We start from the raw sequence: 12758 nt of genomic DNA, 5'->3' as shown, positions 1-12758 counted from the left end.
TAATTATTTAATTGGACATTTGATTATTTAATTGCATATTTCATAATTCCATGATGTATTCAATTATTAATTGATGTATTTAATGCTTTAATGATAAATGTAATTATTTAGTGGTAAATTCAATCATTTAATTATGTTTTTATAACATTTATGATACATTTAATTAATCAATGGGAGATTTCATGATATATTTATTTATTTAATTTTGTCACCCCTAACCCTCCATACATTCCATCCATTTACTTCCACTAACCCACAGGCATAATGCTTATAATTTCAAATTTATAATGATACATTTCTCTTTTGTCACTATAACAATAAAATTAGGTGAACAAAGACTGGAATACTTTTTTTTTTTTTAGTTGAGCTGCTGAATTATGAATTACAGTTATCATCTGTTACAGTGTGACCAACAGTATAATATTGATAATGATAATACATAATATATCTAAATAAATCACCTAGGATATAACCTCTTCTGCAGTTACGAATAAATACATTCTACAGACAAATCAAATGACGCTTTCAGGTCACTAGGTGACGACAGAACCAGCATTTCGAAACGACGCAGCTTTATAAAGGTAAGAAACTGCTTCATCGGTTTATGCATTTATATGTTGGCGGGTGTGTATTTTGTAATAAGATTAAGCATGATTTGATAAATGCAGCAGACTACTCTACCAAAACAACCTATAACTTTGGAAGTTTTAGCAGAGTTTTTTTTTTTTTTTTGCTATTCCTTAATAACTCCCCCGCCAGCCGTCCGTTGTAACAACGGCGTCTGGAGTTTGAGCGTCAAATTGATTTTGATTTTTGTGTCCCATGTATTTTCAGCAGAACAACTCTAACAGCGAGGACACACTTTAACACCGACATGGACTTCAGTGACAGTGACGGGGAAAATGGTCTGTACTAACACTATAATAAAGAATATAATAAACACAAACATATCTTGATGTTTCTGCTGCTGTTTCCAGATGCAGCCGTTGACATGGAAACGGGGCAGGGAGCCACTGCAGGTAGAGACAGACACCAGCCCGACCAGAACCTGAAAGATTGTAAGTAGCTGATGTACTGCATCAGCTAATGGGGATCCAAATACATTAATAAATTCATAAAGTTCTGTTTTCAGGGCCCATCAGTCCTCAGATCCTAAACTTATCCACCTCTCATCACAAAACTCTCAGGATTGGGAGTTTTCTTTTAACATATCAGCCACTAGATCTAAATCTGCACGTTTCTTTAAAGATGTATGGTTGTATAGGAGCATGCCAATGTCAATTATGTTAGATTATATGCAACCAAGTAATTTAACAGATTATTATTGATTTATTGAAGCCCAGTGCAGATAATACATCCTCATTGGCTCGCCGTCTTTTGCAGAATAACATGCTGTTGTTGTCATTACAATACTCTAAAAGTATTCTTGTCATACTTCATCTAAGAAACAGAATGGTACGCAGGGATAGACAGTTTACTGAAGAAAAGATTTAGCAGTTATTGCTTGTTTTCTGACAGATGTCTGGAGACGAACCAACCGGATCGGGGCATCAGGGTCAAAGAAACGAGGTTTCAGGTCAGTTTGCTGACAAAACTTAGAGGTTTTATTTCTACTTGTTGATTTGGCATTAGGTCTGTCAGTCAGGAAGACCACCCTCCCTAGATCTATATCATAGTGAATGCATTCTGTAAATTTATAAGGAAAAGAATGGCAGTTATTCTTTTGATGCATTACATTTGATAATTAGTTTAATCTGAAAAGCATGTTTTTATGTATAAACAATATAAAACACTCCTAAATGAGATCGAACTATGTTGAACCCTGAAACTGTCACAAATAATGACCTGCCTGTACACAAAGATTCTTTTGTTTATTTTATTTTATTTTTTGAATATTATATGGACTACTGCTCTCGACTTCACTGCAAAGTAATGTTGTCATGTGTAGATTTACAGTTTAGATCCAAGTTAGCAATTAGCAAGACACAGCAGCCCCATTCCTCACCACTGTCATGTGAGTGTCAGTTCATAAGAGTCCTAACATGCTGAATTCTGCTATAGATGGATTATTTTAGGATATTATTCCTGTGTGATTTAGAATCATTGCAGAAAAATTATGGATGTAAGGGGAAATCTCCTTTATGCACTCTAAAGGGACTGCATAACAGAAATGCTCTAGAAACACTATTTCAGCCCAATATGAAGATAAAAGCCTTTTAGACCTGAAAATATAGTCATTTTACTCCAAAAATATAGCAACCTGATAGAAAATACCTGTGGTCACACATTTTTCCCCTGTTAATAGAACTTTTAATACATTGAATTTGATTTTTCCACAGATGCCCTTGTATTTTTTCAATTCTGCAAGGGCGTGTAACATTTTGTGTTTGAAAACAGGGGGACAAGTGGTTTGGTGTACATGTTGTCATATTTTTGGTACACATGTGAATCCTTCTTTTTTAGTTTGAAAAATTTGTTGAGAATTCTGTGCAAATTATCCAAAACTTGAATGAAAATACAAATGATGAGGTGCTATCCTTTTGCTCTGATAGAGATTGACCTTTCACTTGTTTTTATTTTTCCTCCAGAAGAAAGCCGAGAGTTTGTTCTAATTCGTTTAATGAGAATCATTCTGATGAGGAAGAGGACAAAGTTTCCACGAGGTCAGTACACAAACTGTTGTATCATTGTGACATGAGCTCTGTCTTCAATACACCTGACCGGACCAACAAACCCCTTGCTGAGGTGTTGATGGCTTCTTATTTACGCTTTCAAACTGGAAAACATGGCTGAATGGTAAAATTCAGTCAGAAGTAATACTGATAGATGCTTTACATTTACAGGACTGAAAGAAAGCTCCTGCACTTGCAAAAGGAAATCCAGAAACTATTACATAGTTTGGCTCCTTTTTGTCCATTAATGGGCCCAGTGTTTTAAGTCAGTGTCCAGCTTCCCTCTATAAACCAGTGACTGACACACATCGCTGAAATTAGGATTCTAACAGTTAATCTAGTGTTTTTCAAAATAAAAGAAACATTATGTGCCTTATTCCATTGAAATTAAATCATTAAAGATGAATATGTATCAAAATATTTCCATCTTCCGCTGCTCATACGTTAACTATGTACGTTTTTCTTTTCTTTACTTCAAAATCCAATGTTTTCATTTGACGTGCTTGTTTCTTTTCGTGCCACTAGTTTTTAATTCTGCATTTACAGCTGTCGGCGGTTCGGACTGCGAACAGATTACCAGCTCAGTTCTCGCAGAGGCAAGACCTCTACTGGGGAAGGTCTGGCTGACATCGATCCTGTGGGCATCGATCAGTCCGTGAGTTATAACTTAAGTCAACCATTAAAATGATCTGTGACCAGTCTGTCAAGCTACTGAAACGATTATGTTTATCTTCTGTAACGGCCTCAAAATTCCCAGATTTTGTTTTCTTCCTCCTCACGTGGCTCTCCTGTCCCCTCCCTCTCCTCAGGTGGGTTTTGAAAGCATCGGAGGTTTGTCGGGTCACATCACATCTCTGAAGGAGATGATTGGCTTCCCGCTTGTCTACCCAGAACTCTTTCAGAATTTCAAGATTCAGCCTCCCAGGTGACACAGAGAATACACACCTTTACAGGATTTGATGCCCAGGAATAAAGAAACACTGTAAACAAAACAAAAAAAACACTTTTGTGAACCTGTCTGAGGCAGTGGAAACAATAATATAGCTTTTTTATTTTAAACATTCTCATCATAGCTCAGTGTTGTTACAACCAGCAGCTGCTCATGAGGTGTAATCTTTAACACTTAAGACCTTTTTTTTGTAAAGGTAATTTAATTGTGTGTTTTCTTTCAAAGCAAAAAGTCTAAAAAAATATGTATTGAATTTAATCTGTACTTTTAATTGAAAGAAAGCAGAAAGCATTAATGGAAGCTTTAGATCATGGATTCATGAAACCTGAACATATGATTGTGCCTGTGTGTCGCTCCAGAGGATGCCTGTTTTACGGACCTCCTGGAACCGGGAAAACCCTGGTCGCCCGGGCGTTGGCCAACGAGTGTAGCAACAAGAAGGTGGCGTTCTTCATGAGGAAAGGAGCTGACTGCCTCAGCAAGTGGGTGGGCGAGTCGGAGAAGCAGCTACGATTGCTGTTTGAACAGGTAACTTCACCTTTTTTATTGACAGCGTTATCTAATGTCACTGTGCTGTTGCCTGTCCATGAGGAACTGGTGTTTATTACCTTTAAGTACCTCAGCTGGGTTAACATCGTGTCCTTTTTCAGAAGGTAGAACTCCTCTGATAACTATTACTAGGAGGGTGGAGGAATGCATACAAACATTTCTATCAGCAGCTTTCCCCCACCCTCCAAGAACATATGTGATCCAGTGTTGTAAAACTAAAAATCACTAAATATTCAATTTCCATCAAAATGCTTCAGAATAAAAAAAAGTTAAAAAAAAAAACAACAACATAAGTATTATCTCTACTTTTATCTATTCCTCAGGCCTATCTGAAGCGTCCGTCTATCATCTTCTTTGATGAAATTGATGGTTTGGCTCCAGTCCGATCCAGCAGACAGGATCAGATACACAGGTTTTTGAACTCTTCTTCATTGCTCTCTCTTTTTATACACTATCAGCATACCTCACAAACATCACGTGGAGTAGAGCATTGAGGCGCTAAAATAAAGTCAACTAGACTTTTGTGCATTAATGATGTTTCATGCAGCAGTCTTCCTCTGTTGTTTGATCTGATTATTACAGGGTGTCAAGTATTTAACCATTTGTGTCACAGTTGGTACCAGAGAGTTGTTTATGGCCCACAAAAAGTCTGACTCACTTGGCTGTCATGTGAAATGAGGTGTAAATGAATGTTCATTTATCAAAGTGACAAGCACTCAATTTGAATTGGGTGACGATACAATGATTTGGTGACATTTCTGTTTGTTAAGCAGTTGTTGAATCAGTTTGGCACCAGTTTCTTTTTCAAACCATCAGTCTGTTCATGAAATCCAAGAAAGTCCAGCTGCCATTTTTTCTATGTTGCTGACTACAGAGTATCCCTGACTGACTGATATTTCATTCCCTGCAGCTCCATCGTGTCAACGCTGCTGGCTCTGATGGATGGACTGGACACTAGAGGGGAAGTCGTGGTGATCGGAGCGACAAACCGTGTGGACTCCATTGATCCGGCGCTGCGGCGCCCTGGACGCTTTGACAGGGAGTTTTTCTTTGGTCTGCCTGACAGAGAGGTGAACCTTTTTTTTTTTTTTTGCATAATTTCCACTCTCTAGACTTTGTTTCTCATTGGGAGACTTTATTTTTTTATACTCGTTTATCACATCCAAGTTCAAATCATTTTCTTTAGGGGAGTAAATTGGAGCCCTGTCATGTATACATGCTCATAAACCAGTACAGTAAATACATAATTACTTCAATTCCTTCAACTAATCAAGAATCCATGTAAAATTTTCCATTTAACTTCTTTCTTCATTTGTCAAAAACCTTAAAAAGAACTCACCCTTCTACTCAACTCTTTCTGTTTTAGTCTCGTAAAGACATCTTAAAAGTCCACACCCGGGGATGGACACCTCCCCTTTCTGAAGGTTTACTGGATGAACTGGCTGAGAAATGTGTCGGTAAGAAAGACGTGGCGGTTTTTCCTCCAGCTTCTATTACATGCAGAGGTGGAAAAAGTACAAAAATATTGTACTTAAGTAAAAGTACAAATTTTCTGCTTGAAAATTACTTAGGTAAAAGTAAAAAGTACCCATTAAGAACATTACTTAAGTAAAAGTATAAAAGTACCTCAACTTAAATATAATAAAGTACCAAAAGTACATGGTGTAAAATGTACTTAAGTACAAAAGTAAAAAGTAAAAAGTACAAAGTACAAAATTCAAAGTACAAAATTATTTTCAAAAGGATTGCAAAGAAATGAAGAATCCAAGAATTTGCTTACAACTCTAAATAATGGTGATATTATTCTGACCCCTTTAGCGTTTGTCTCCATTACCCCATTTTAATTTCTCCCTTTGCTCATCACTGCTGCTGTCCCCCATTGGCCCCGCTGACAGGTAATTTGTAGCGAGTAACGACGTGTCCAATTTTAAATATAGCGTATTAAAAGTACGATTTTTTCCTTGAAAATGTAACGAAGTAAAAGTAAAAGTACAGAAAAATGAAAGTATCAATAAAAGTACAAATTCTCAAAAATCTTACTTAAGTACAATAACAAAGTACTTGTACTTCGTTACTTTACACCACTGATTACATGGTATTTTTGGTTGTTTTTTTTGGTTATTTAACTTCCAACTCTTGCCCTCACTCAGGTTACTGTGGTGCTGACATCAGGGCGATGTGCACGGAAGCGGTGTTGGGCGCTGTTCGTCGCAACTACCCGCAGATCTATAGCACCTCCCAGAAACTCCTGCTGGACGTCTCCTCCATCTCCGTCAGCAGCTGCGACTTTGTGGTAGCCATGAGCAAGATAACGCCGGCCTCACACCGCTCAGCTGCCTCCCCTGCAAAACCGCTGTCAGCCATAGTTCAGCCGCTGCTCGGCGCCACCCTGCAGCACATCCTGGAGGACCTGCAGAGGACATTCCCACATGCTGCTCGGGGGTTGAAGAGGAAGAGAGAGCCAGGTGATTCAGAGCTAAAGACTGGGAACACTGACTGACTTGCATCTTGTTTACACATATTATTGTCTGTTTTTTGCATGTTAGATCTGACATCAGATATCCTTGACGATGGTCTGATGTATGGAAATGAGAACTTTTGGTCTTTCAGCACTTTGACGCCATCCACCTCCAAGAGTAAAAACTTTGCAAGGTGAGTCTCTTAGACATTTCATTCGGACCAACACAAATCTCTCTGAGGGAAAGAATAGAAAGTTTCCTTGTGACATTTTTGGTATCACATAAATAGAATTGGTTCACTCATTATAAAAAATCTCTTAAACTCTCCTAAATTTTAAAGGGTACTTGCCCAAGACTCCAACAGAATGACTGAAACTGTCAACGCTCACAAATAAGTTTAATAACTTCCCTTTTGTTAACCTTGTTCTGGCACCTCCCACTGCCGTGCTGCCTCTTGCAGGAGTGCAGCCAAACAGGCGACCTCCAACCGTCCCCGGATGCTGCTGGTGGGCCGCGCGGGCTCTGCTCAGACCTCCCACCTGGCCCCGGCAGTCCTGCACGCCCTAGAGCGTTTCACTGTCCACAGTCTGGACTCTCCTGATCTGTTCGGAGTCAGTAGCGCCTCACCAGAAGACACCTGTGCACAGGTGACCCCTCAGAAAACAACACACCGATGACAACTCCAGTCCACTTACTTAAACCAACTTTAATCCATTCTGAAACTGTTGATCTGATCAGACCAAAGGGTTGTCATCCTAATAAGATGAAGAAAAAAGGGAGCAGTGCAACTCAGACTATGTTAGGCCTCAAAAGCTCCAGCTTGGTTCTCCTCTGTTCTCTTTAGAACTACAACCTTGAGTAGAGCTGCTGAAGGTCCATTAGTGGAAGAGTGCTTGCTTTTATAAGCTTTTAGAAATTTAAATTAGACTCCTGGAAAAATAAAGTATTTATCTGTCTAATCTACATTTTCTTTGTAACAGTATTTAATCAAATATCTTTAATATTTGTGAGTTGGGTAAATGGAATGTGAAAACCAAGGGAAAGAATGGAACAATAACATAATCTGCATCATTAATACATCAATTAATAAGGAAGTAAATTAAATTACAAAGAATATTGAAAAAAATTATTTTCAGTTTTTTTATATGAATATCAAAATTTAAAAAAATGTGAGCTGTATACATACAGGTTGGAAAGGTTGATTGTTTTCCTGTATTTTGAAAAGATGGGTACAGCAGAGCTCAATTGTCACTGGATTTTTTCTGTTTTGATTTTCAGTCTTTACATGACAGCACATCAAAAACTGAAACAATGTTAAAAAATAGCTTATTTTGCAAAGATTAAGCTCATGCTAGATGGACCTCTCCCCTGATCAGGTGTTCAAGGAAGCCAAAAGGACATCTCCCAGCATCCTCTACATCCCCCACATCCAGCAGTGGTGGGAGACGGCCAGGTCAGAACTGAGGGCATGTTTCCTCAGCTTGTTGGACAGTATCCCCTCCTTCTCTCCCATCCTCCTCCTCGCCACCGCCAGTGTCCCTTATGAGCAGATGGACCCGACGGTGAGGCCTGATCTTTGGCTCAAAAGTACTTTCAGTGTTTTTTCTGATTTCATGAGTATATATGTAAAACCAAAAAAAGCATGCAAACCAGAAGGATTTCTGGTTTCTGTATTTCTGACATTTATCTTGCTTTATCCTCAGATTCAGGCTCTGTTTCGGGAGCATAATGAGGAGGTCTATACCATCAGTGTTCCCACCTGGCAGGAGAGAACAGACTTCTTTCAGGATCTCATTCTGAACCAGGCAGCTGAGGCTCCACCCTCCAGAAACAAAACCTGTATGTGACTCATTGTCTTTTTCCCATTTCAAATACAATTCAAAACACGAATTGAAGGATGAAGTGGCACAAAAATAATGTGTGCATGGAAGCTGACATAGTTTCAATCTTCTCCTTCATCCCTCAGTGACTCAGACCTTGAAGATCCTTCCTGTAGCACCTCCGTCTCCTCCCCGGCAGCTGTCCAAACAGGAGCGCCTCCGTCTGGAGGAGCAGGAGGAGGACGTGCTGAGAGAGCTCCGTCTCTTCCTTCGGAATGTCACAGAGGAGCTGACGCTGGACCGCCGCTTCAAGGTCTTCACCAAACCTGTCGACACTGAGGAGGTGAGCTGAACTTTTTAGTGTTTCAGTAGAAAAAAGGCCACAGGACACGACCTGCTGAGCTGCTTCATGTTTCTGTAGCTCTAAATGAGTAAAACTCAGTTACTGGCAGAGGTGGAAAAAGTACTGAAAAATTGTAATTGAGTAAAAGTATCTTTACTTTGCTTAAATCCTACTCAAAGTAAAAGTAAAAGTACTCATCTAAAAATGTACTCAAGTAAAAGTACAAAAGTACTTAATTTAAAATGTAATTTGAGTAAAAGTTACTTTCAGTTATTTAATGCAAAAAAAGGATGAGTCACAAATCAAATACAGCACAAGTTGTTTTAATTAACGTTGAGGCATATTAAAGTTAAACATCCACACTTGTAAAAGCTCAGCTGAGCTCAGTAACATGATCCTTTTACTTCCGCAGAACAGGACAAAAAGGACAGTTTCAACCTGTACTGTAAAGTACAAACTATTTTCAGTCATATTGTCCAACCGACAACACTAAAACCAGAATCAAAGTATTCAAACACAAAATAAAGTGCCCAATGCCCGAAAGATCCTGCTATTCACAATAAACCAAAATAAAATGCCCACAACATTTTCACCATAAATTTTGTACTCAGTAACATGAGGGGGTTCAAATGTAGCGAAGTAAAATACTTGGGTCAAAATGTACTCGAGTAAAAGTAAAAATGACATATTTCAAAAAATACTTAGAAAATTACATATTACTCATAAAAAGTACTCAATTACAGTAACGTGAGTAAATGTAATTTGTTACTTTCCACCCCTGGTTACTGGATATGTGTAAAAAAAACATTAAAAAAAATCCCTGCCACATCTTCTCTTCTTTATCAACTTGAGGTCCCGGACTATCTCGAGGTGATCAAGAAGCCCATGGACCTCGCTACGCTTTTGACCAACATCGATGAGCACAAATACGTGACTGTGAGTGAGTTCGTGTCAGACGCAGACCTCATCTGGCAGAACGCTCTCCAGTACAACCCGGACATCGACCCAGTAGGTGAGATGCCACTCACATCCTGAGGATGCAGAAATACTTTCAGACCAAATTCAAGAGGCCTGAATTAAAGGGAGCTAAATTATTGGAGTTTTAAAGATTTTTGGTCTTTTCCTGCTGTGTCATTCAAATAGAGGGATAAAAGTTCTCCATTAGTTGATTTAAGGAAGGCTATATTTGAGATCCATGGGCATGGACAATAATGCTCCGAGCTTCCTCTCCAGCCACTCGCACCAGTTTCTTTGTAGTGTTTGCATTGTTTGGTTAACAGCTGCAAATGTGAATCATTACCACATTTTCATGAAAAGCAAATCTAAATCCTCCAAACGCCTTTGTGTCAGGGGATCATCCATGTGGCCACTGGTACTAACCTAATAAGGCCTCATAGTTGCACGACTAACGTTATGGGGCCATAAATCAAACTAATGGCAGTTTGTCTCGACACGTCGACGGGTTTTTCAAAGTTAGACAGTTTTTCTGCATATTGCCAATAAAGCGCAGACACACTAGAGCCTTGCCTTTGACCGAATATGTGTTAAAGGAGATATTTCTATAAATGCACTCCCCTGCCACTTGTTTAGGTACACCTGGTATACCTGATGAAGTGGTGACTAATGCCCACATTAAATGTTGTTTTTGTGTGTGTCAGACCGCCAGATCCGTCGCCGCGCATGTGCCCTGAAGGACATGATCCGCGTTATCATCAAAGATGAGCTGGAGCTGGAAAGAGACTTGGAGAGATTCTGTGAGGACATCAGAGAGGCTCGCATCAAGAGAGGTCACATTTCTGTCTCTCTTCTGTTCATTTTTTTGCCTCTCAGGCTGGACGTTTGAAGAATGTGCTGGTGGTTTAACACCACGTCTCACCATATGTTTATGTAAATTATCAATACCTGCAGTACAACACAGAAGGTTGTTTTGAAAATCACATTAAACATGTTCTCTTAACTCTTTAAATATATCTGCTAAATATTGAATCCAAACTTGTTCACCAAAGACTTACATTTATGATGATGTGTATTGTTATTATGCCTGCAGCGTTATCATGTGGCGAGGCCACTGACGTCTGCAGCTCGACCGTCTCCGGTAACAGTCCTGAAGCTCGGCGTAAGTTCATCATGAGGCTCCTGTGACTGGAAAGGGAGCATGATGTTACAAGTGAAATATTGAGTGCAAACAGAGAAATCTTTAATTTATCTTTAATTTGTTAAGCAAATTAACTTCAAGTATATTTTGTAAACACATGCAGATAGATTCATTTCCTAAATTCAGACACAAGGAAAGATCATTCCTGGAGAAACTCTGATAAACTTGACAGCCACAATTATTAATGAAAGGGTTTAAATCAGTGGCTCTCCCTCTTCTCCATGTCTATCACAGAGCTGCACAACAGAGCCGCTCTGGAGCCAATGCAGCTGGAGTGTCAGGAGGTCCCTGATGATGAGCCTTCATCGCTGACAGTGGACCACAACAAACTCAAGGTGAATCCTTCATTTTGTTTATTTTCTTAATACTTTATTAAGCCATGAATGGACGACATTCATGTGGGAAGGAAACGTCTCCTGTCCACGTGGATGTCTTCTGACTGAAGACACTGCCGTGTCATGCAGAGGATGTGGATTGTGGTGCAGTGAAGTAGGAAGGAATGTTTGTTTCTTGTTTTTTTCAGGATCTGTTGAACAGTGCTGTGGCCAAAACACAGGATTGTGAAGTGGAGTCGGTGGAGATGCTCTACGCTCTGCTGGCTCAGTGCATCTTCAGGCACCGAGACAACCCCGACAAGACGGAGCTGGTTCAGGTTCACCAAACTCACGTTCACTGAGCTCTTTTTGTTTATTCTTTTGCAAGTGGAGTCAAATTTCCAGAAGGGCAGATGTTTAAGACAACCTAAAGTTTATTTAATTTCAGTCTATACCATGTTGTCAGCTGCTTTGCTAAATTTCATAAATGCCATGAGCCACAATACAGCTGTTTAAAACAAATGAGTCATACTTAGTATCAAATATTATATTATATTAAAAAAAGGGAAAAACAATCCGTGAGAACATGACAAAATCACTCTGGCTAAAAGACTCAGTCTCTGATTTGTAATTTCATTTTTATCTTTCTGTTTTTGTAGGAAATGGAGGCCCAAGTTGACAGCTTCACATCAATGCTGACATAAACTTTCTGTGCATTCAAACATTATGTGGTGCTCTTCATTTTATTTTATGAACACAGGAAGTGCACAGGGATAACTTAGAGATCGGGTTCCAGCAGGACAATGTACGGGATGTGTGGTAGGAGGGTTGGAAAAGACCAGAAACTTGGAGCAGAATGAGGATTGAACAGGTGGAAGTCTGGATAGTCAATGGGCGGCACATGTTCTCCAACAGCCAAATGCTAGATAAAAAGTGAAGAGTAATATTCTCAAAATTATTTACGATCGTGAACAAGGTAAATGTGGAAAAGCAAACACAGACAGCTGAGACTGAACCAGACGATTATGGCAGAGTGAGACAGCCTAGGACTGACAGAGTCACACCAGAGGTTTATGAGAGACATGGAAATGCTCAAGAGCAAAGTGTGGGAAACAAAAATCCACAAGATGGTACATCCGATGAAAGTAACCAAGAGGCGAGTGTCTCAAGTGATGAATCAGTCAGTGGGAGGTACCCTACTAGGGAGAGGAAGAAACCTGATTATTTAAGGGATTTTGTAACTGACATTGATAGTGATGAGATTCATACTACTGTTGATTACTGTTACAGAGCGGTGTGTGGCATCCCACATACATTTAAGGAAGCTATGGAGTCAGCTAACTCAAAACAGTGGGTTAAAGCAATGGATGAAGAAATCCAGTCATTAAAAGAAAATGACACATTTACCCTGACTACGCTGCCAGAGGGCAAGAAAACAGTGGGGGGTAAGTGGGTTTATTCTGTAAAGAGTGACATTGAAGGTAAAGACAAGTACAA

General features: G+C 39.4%; 2 protein-coding genes across 2 annotated transcripts; both read left to right on the top strand.

Moving 5' to 3' along the window:
• Positions 1-982: 982 nt before the first annotated feature.
• On the top strand, positions 983-10635 carry LOC133460796 (ATPase family AAA domain-containing protein 2-like). The gene is made up of 17 exons (XM_061741564.1): positions 983-1058; positions 1519-1576; positions 2589-2663; positions 3219-3327; positions 3482-3597; positions 3981-4149; positions 4494-4582; positions 5081-5240; positions 5537-5627; positions 6321-6635; positions 6717-6822; positions 7090-7276; positions 8006-8191; positions 8333-8468; positions 8596-8792; positions 9645-9804; positions 10451-10635. The coding sequence occupies exons 1-17, from the start codon at positions 992-994 to the stop codon at positions 10633-10635; spliced, it is 2406 nt and encodes an 801-aa protein (XP_061597548.1). The 5' UTR covers positions 983-991.
• Positions 10636-10829: 194 nt separating this feature from the next.
• On the top strand, positions 10830-11995 carry LOC133460795 (ATPase family AAA domain-containing protein 2-like). The gene is made up of 4 exons (XM_061741563.1): positions 10830-10908; positions 11182-11282; positions 11471-11599; positions 11921-11995. The coding sequence occupies exons 1-4, from the start codon at positions 10830-10832 to the stop codon at positions 11963-11965; spliced, it is 354 nt and encodes a 117-aa protein (XP_061597547.1). The 3' UTR covers positions 11966-11995.
• The last annotated feature ends 763 nt before the right edge of the window (positions 11996-12758 follow it).

This window comes from Cololabis saira, chromosome 15 (assembly GCF_033807715.1).
Source record: "Cololabis saira isolate AMF1-May2022 chromosome 15, fColSai1.1, whole genome shotgun sequence".
NCBI lineage: Eukaryota > Metazoa > Chordata > Actinopteri > Beloniformes > Belonidae > Cololabis > Cololabis saira.
The sequence above is the reverse complement of the archived record's forward strand: the minus strand, read 5'-3'. Positions and strand labels throughout refer to the sequence as shown.

Bases quoted from the DNA above. Each gene is read 5' to 3' on its own strand.
- LOC133460796 (XM_061741564.1), top strand. From the start codon at position 992: ATGGAAACGGGGCAGGGAGCCACTGCAGGTAGAGACAGACACCAGCCC. The intron at 3,598-3,980 runs GTGACACAGAGA...GTGTCGCTCCAG, and splicing joins TTCAAGATTCAGCCTCCCAG to AGGATGCCTGTTTTACGGAC. The intron at 6,636-6,716 runs GTGATTCAGAGC...TTTGCATGTTAG, and splicing joins GAAGAGGAAGAGAGAGCCAG to ATCTGACATCAGATATCCTT.
- LOC133460795 (XM_061741563.1), top strand. From the start codon at position 10,830: ATGCCTGCAGCGTTATCATGTGGCGAGGCCACTGACGTCTGCAGCTCG. The intron at 10,909-11,181 runs GTAAGTTCATCA...TGTCTATCACAG, and splicing joins TAACAGTCCTGAAGCTCGGC to AGCTGCACAACAGAGCCGCT. The intron at 11,283-11,470 runs GTGAATCCTTCA...TGTTTTTTTCAG, and splicing joins TGGACCACAACAAACTCAAG to GATCTGTTGAACAGTGCTGT.